Source organism: Chinchilla lanigera, unplaced genomic scaffold (genome assembly GCF_000276665.1).
Source record: "Chinchilla lanigera isolate Chin_1 unplaced genomic scaffold, ChiLan1.0 scaffold00012, whole genome shotgun sequence".
In the NCBI taxonomy this organism is placed as follows: domain Eukaryota; kingdom Metazoa; phylum Chordata; class Mammalia; order Rodentia; family Chinchillidae; genus Chinchilla; species Chinchilla lanigera.
Window position 1 is genome coordinate 32194870 of NW_004955413.1, and position 6000 is coordinate 32200869.

At 61.7% G+C, this 6000-nt stretch overlaps 1 protein-coding gene across 1 annotated transcript in view; it reads left to right on the top strand.

Moving 5' to 3' along the window:
• Positions 1-5407, top strand: part of Fam19a5 (family with sequence similarity 19 (chemokine (C-C motif)-like), member A5) — a gene marked incomplete at its 5' end in the record, with an annotated part of 105839 nt that extends 100432 nt beyond the window's left edge. The window contains 1 exon segment of the mRNA XM_005379522.2: positions 3345-5407. Coding sequence (XP_005379579.1) covers positions 3345-3353 — 9 coding nt within the window. The 3' untranslated portion in view covers positions 3354-5407.
• Positions 5408-6000: the final 593 nt, after the last annotated feature.

The window sequence follows — 6000 nt, forward strand, 5'->3', positions numbered from 1 at the left end:
ATGGAGACCCCTGCTCCCCGAGGGCACCCATGGGATTTGGGAACATCCGGCCTCTGCAGAAACTCGCTGCCACCCTGGTTGAGCGACAGGTTAGGGCTGCAGTGTACCCGCGCTGAGCGGTGCTGGGCCCCAGGGTGGACTTCCTGCCAGGTTCAGCGCAGGGCCGAGGGGCAGCTGGGTGTCAGAAGGACACTGAGTGCTAGGCCTGTCTTTTCCTTTTGCCTTGCTGGGCCACCAGGCAGAGGCATCAGGACCAGGAAGGAGGTGAGGTGGGCAGGACCCAGCACTTCACCTGCAGGGTCAGAGAGAGGGGAGGCGCAGGCCCCCGTGCATAGGTCAGCCTGGGCCTCAGGACGGTGGCCGGCTGAGTCCCCGCCAGCCTGGGGCTTCTCAAGGTAACCAGTGGGGCAGCCAGCAGGTGGAGCGGAGAGGGCCTCCGTCCACATCACTGGGCCTGGGGCTGTCCCGAGATGCTGTAATGTGACGGGGTGGGAGCCAGGAGCATGTGGAGACAGAAGAGGGCACCACAGCAGAGGACACCTCCTGCCCCAGCCACGACAGACAGGACCCGCAGCCCCCCAGCACCGTGCACCCCCAGAACCAGGAGTGCTGGTTTCTGCACAGCCAACCTCTCACTCCCCGTTATGGGCCTCGCTGGACCTGCCGGGGTTGCACGTGGGTGGGGCCGGCCTGGGATGGTGGGCAGACACTACCTGGTGCAGGACAGCAGGGCAAGGGCAGTCTCCTGGGAGTGATACTCAGTGTCTGCTAAGCTTTTGCACCCACCCCTCCCTTCCTTGGTCCCTCTTCCCTTTGTCCTCTCCGAGCAGCCTCTGTGGACACTGAGGTCTCATTTGAGGGACTCCAAGGTCTAAGGGTGAATGGTCCCTGTGCACCCAGCCCTGCTGGCCAGGGTAACCCACCTTCCCTGTAGCTCTTGGTCCTCCCTGCCCCATATCCCGCAGGAGGACACGAGCGGCACCACGTTCTGGCTCGAGGCTCCCTCTGTCCAGCTAGGTGGGATGTTCAGTGATGGCCACCCTGAGAAGACAAACCTGGACCCCACTGACCCCCAGTTCTGGGCTTAGCCAACCCTGAAGCGTCTGGGACCTGGGTTGCTCACCATGTCCCTGGTGAGGCTCACCGTGTGCCCAGTGACTGTCCCTCCCCAGGACAGCCAGGAGTAAGGGTGAGGAGAGGAAAGAGGCTAGTGAGTGGGGTGACCCCAGTGTGGCTGAAGTTGGGGGGCTGTTGGGAGAAGTAAGACATTCCAGGTGGACCCAGGCTAAGTGGGAGATGACCAGGACACACACATTGAGTGACTCTGTGTCTGCAGTGGGAAAGCCATGTGAAAGACTAGCAATGCTCACTGTAATACGAAGATGCCACCATGTCCCCTGTCGTGTGAACAAACACAAGATAGGCCACATGGGACAACAACCTGCAAGGATCGCAGGTGACACTCACAGGCACATGCAGGTACATGCAGGGTGACCAGACACATTCTCGGACAGACACTCCCTCAGGTCTGTCGACACAGCAGGAACTGTGCACAAGTGACTAGAAACGTGGTTGGGAAATTATTCTCCTTTCTTTTACACACACACACAGAGTAAAGAGGGAACCACAGCAAAATGCCGCTGTCCAGTTAGAGAACATTGTAGATCTGGGCAGACCGTGCCGGTGATGGTGGCTGCAGACCGAAGCGCTCAGTGCTGAGGCCTGTGTGGCCACCCCTGCCTCTCCAGAATGAAAGACCAAGTGGCCCCTGCCCAGGGTGCAGGTTGTAGGCTACCCTGCTCTGCCCCGTGGTGACTGGTTCATCACGCCACCTCTGGTCACTGGGGAACTGTTGCTACCTGGTGCGTGATAGGACCTGGAGCCTGGCCCTTACCTGAGGCTCACATGGTCAGTGTTAATCTGGAGGGGAGTTAGTGTGTGGTCGGTTACAACGTGTCCTCCTTGGATGTAGTGATGTGACCTGACGTTTTTCCTCGTGTACAGTTTGTATTTCCAGTGTTTCTGTGGAGGAGCTAGAGACGAATCAGTAGCTCGAGAAGCCCTGTGGGCTGCGAGAGCAAGGGCACCGTGTCCACTCAGAAGGCAGCACAGTCGGGGGATGGGACAGGGATACTGGCAGCATGGGGCCCGGCTCTCCAGGGGAGCCCGGGAGGCAGGGTCAGAGGGGAAGGGGACACCTGGAGATCAGAGTCAAGGGCCAGTGGCTCAGAACGGGCAGAGGTGACAGCACGAGCCATTCCGGGTGTGAGGAAAGAAAAGGTGTGCAAGGCCCACGGGCTGGCGGTGCCCCCAAAGATATGCCCACCAGACCTGCGCATGGAAACTAGGTCTCCGCAGGTGTAATTCCATGAAGGTCTCCAAGAGCCAGAGGGACCAAGGTCCAGGGAGAAGACCATCTGGGGATGCAGCTTCAAGCTACGGAGCTGCCACAGGTTCTGGTGGCCCCAGATGAAGACAGGAAACAGCAGCTGGCCCCTCGTGCTGGGCAGCAGGTGGCACCCCATGCGTGTTCCGGCACAGAGCGCGACGTGCAGCCATCTCTGGGGTCACGGGGCTCAGTTGGAGGACCCGGGTGCCAGACCCCACGGGTACTCAGCGTCCCTCCCGCGGGGTGCGCAGGGTCACCTGCGCACCTCCCCTGCACACTGTAAGTCCTGTCCAGGGCTGCTCAGGGGTGCTGCCTGCACGTGCTGCTCCTCCTGCGTGGCCGGGGGCTGGTGACTGGAGAACTGAGGCCGTGTGTGTCCGGTGTGCAGACCTCTGCTATCCAGATACTTCCCATCCGTGGTTGCCGAGCATAGGACCTGCAGAGACCACGCTGCATATTCAGGCGTGACTGGCAGTGTGGCTCCCAGCCAGAGAGTCCCCAGATGCCCTCAGTCCACAGGGACTGCCCACGTGAGGGCCTGCCTGCAGCGACGGCGGGACCTGGTGGGCAGGCCGCAGCTGTGGCCCAGGGTCTGGCCAGGTTGGCGGGGCCAGGTGCTGCAGAACTCGGCTCTCGAAGGCCCGGAAGCCGCCTGAGGGTGGTGCTGGGGTCCAGTGTGGGGTGGTGCTGGCCCCTGGCAGACTTCACCGCAGCTCGGTGAGCATCCTGCTGCAGTGCTGTGCACAGGCTGTGCTGCACCTCCGAAAGGCAGAGCGGGCCTGGACTCCACCCACGCCGCATGGGGTCTCCCTGTGTCCTGGGTGGGGGCCCTGTCCTGGCGGAAGCCAGCTGGGCGGTTTCTGGGGCACTGTCCCCACTGAGGGCGTTTGTCCCTGGACTAGCCCCTGGGCCTGGCTGTCTGTGAGGCTGACGTGCTCTTCTCCTTGCTCCCCAGGTCTCCTGACACACGCAGCCCCTGCAGGCCCGGCAGCGGTCTCAGCTCCCCGGAGAGCCCACACCTCGGCCAAGGTCCCCGTCCTCCGCGGATGTCGCCGTTCTCCACGCCTGCCTGCTGGCCCCTACGGCCTGTGCCTGACAGCCTCATTCCTGGCACCCAGCGCCCGGGTCTCTCCGGCCGAACCCAGGAGGCAAGGACTTGGACACACAGGTGAGGGCAGCCCAGGGCATCAGCAATCCGAGGCCCGTGGCGGCCGGCTTTCTGCAGCGGTTGTGCTGACTTCGGAGCAGGAGGACGAGGACGAGGACCCGGAGGAAGCTGCGCCCAGCCGGCAGAGCCTCGACACAGCCCAGGCGTGTCTGGCACCGGGGCCGCCTCTCCTTGGGCCCCAGACTGTCTGAATTGCTTTTATTTTCTTATACTTTCAGTATACTCAATAGACCAAAGAGCAAAATCTATTTTAACGTGGACGCGCCCTTACTGTCAGAGTCCTGGGGCGGGCACGGGCGGGAGGGCGCGGGCAGAGGCGGCGTTGGAGAGGAGAGGGTGCCCACAGCCGATGCCCCCGCCCCACAAAGCAGCACCGCGCCCAGGAGGATGGCGAGGCCGGGAGGACAGCGCCGTGGCGACCCTGCGGGACCCAGCGGGGACACGGCCAGCGACAGCCACCACTCGGACCCCCAGGGACACAGACCCGCTCCTCCTCCGTGCTTAGACCGACTTGATCGTACTAAAATCACTGTCTGTTTTAACCAGTTAAACACGCCTCTTCTACAGCTCCATTTTTGATAGTTGGATAATCCAGTATTCGCCAAGAGCATGTTGGTCTCCCGTGACTGCTGTCTCATCCGATACGCCATTTAGCACCAGAAAGCAAATTAAAGGAACCTGAAGTAACACTTGTTTGAAAGAGATCATTAAATGTATTTTGCAAAGCCTAAAGTTATATATTTAACAGTTTTTATATGTTGTATATTTGTAGAAAATCCTATTTAACCATTAATTGGCAGCCCTGGCCACCCGCAGCTTTGGGGCCGGGCCCTGCTGTCTCCAGAGACTCTGTGGAGTGGGCCGCGTGGGACCCACGGGCCAGGCGGCAGGGGCAGGGCTTGGGAGAGCCGCTGAGGACCACACCACATGTGCGTCCTTTCGGGGTCCCGGCCGGTGCCCAGGAGACCGGGTCTCTTTCCGCTTCAGTTCGGGGTGGTGGCGTGCGCGCCTTGGTCTGTGTGTCGGGAAGCCCTGCGTGGTCACGCCTCCTCTGACAGGTTCTCGATCCTTCCTTCGCCACTCATAGGTCTCGAGGCCCATGTGTAGCCCGTTCCTCTGGGCTCTCCCGTCAGCCCAGAGTCCTCGGTGTCTGCGTCGGACGCCACAGAAGCAAGGTGGGCGGAGGCACGGGGGCCCGAGACACCATCCTCCCACGTGCCCCTGCCAGGCGGGGACTGACTGCGGGGCTGGCCGAGGGCAAGGGGCAGGGATGTGTTTCCGCCCCTGCCGACAGTCCTGGCTTCCTTTCCTTCATTTTCCTGACTTCCGCTGAAGTATACTACCTACGAGTCCAATTAACACGAGTATTATGCTAGATCTATGCTAATAAAAAAGTAAGAAGAACCATATAACTGCAGTATATAGATGCTGTCCCAGCACCCATAGGCTAAAGATGGAAAGCCCGCCCACCCAAGGCCTGGCCCCACAGCTGCGGCCCTGCCTCTTACCAGTGACCACTCGGCAAGGGGACCCGCGCTGGACAGAAGGGCGGAGGGGTGGGTCTCACCGCAGAGGAGAGGGCCCAAAGCACACTGCCCGCTGCGCCCCGCTCCGCCAGCCGGGCTTGCTCCTGCTCCGGGCCAGGATGCCAGGGCCCCTCACGCCCACCGGCCGGGGTCTCCACCACCTCCCCCTTGGTTCTTCTGAAAGCGAGTGTAGACACACACCCTTGGGGGCAGAGCCCGGGAGATTTAAGATGTGACAGCATATTTTTTTTCCTTGTTTTACAGTATTCAAATTTGTGTTGATTCAGCTAAATTATGAAAATAAAGAAAAAAGTCCTTTGGTAAGCATGGCTTGTGTTCCCTGGCCGTGGCACCTGGGAGAGGGCCGCAGCCGGAGTGGCCGGCGGGGACAACAGCTGGTGCAGACGCCCAGGCTCAGAGCGGCTCGGCTGTGCAGACCTCCGCAGCGTGAGGACGATGCACCAGCTGCAGGCATGGGCTTTCCTGGAGCCAGAGGGGTGGCCCCAGAAGCCCGCCCCACGAGCGGCAGGGGCGAGGCGCCCACGTCCCTGGTGTGAAGCCCATGCCCCCCGCAGAGGCCGAGACCTGCGTGCTCCAGCTGGGCAGAAAGCATCACTTCCTCTTCGTGTCTTGCCGCGGCCGGGCAGCCCAAGGGAGGACAGATGCCACAGGCTCCCACCTGTCCCTGGGGCTGTGTGTGCCCCTGGCCCAGGGTACCAGGGAGACCAAGCCTGAAAGACCCCTCCCCGGGGCTGTCCTGAGAGCAGACCTCGAGACCCAGAGCACTGTGCTGCCAGAAACCCCACTAGGGCCGCCTGTGTGGGGCCACACCTGTCGCGCTCCAGCTGCTCTGTGGAAGGGACGGCCTGGACACTTGGTGACCTGTGGGCGCACTGTGGCCCTCCGATGGGCTGTGG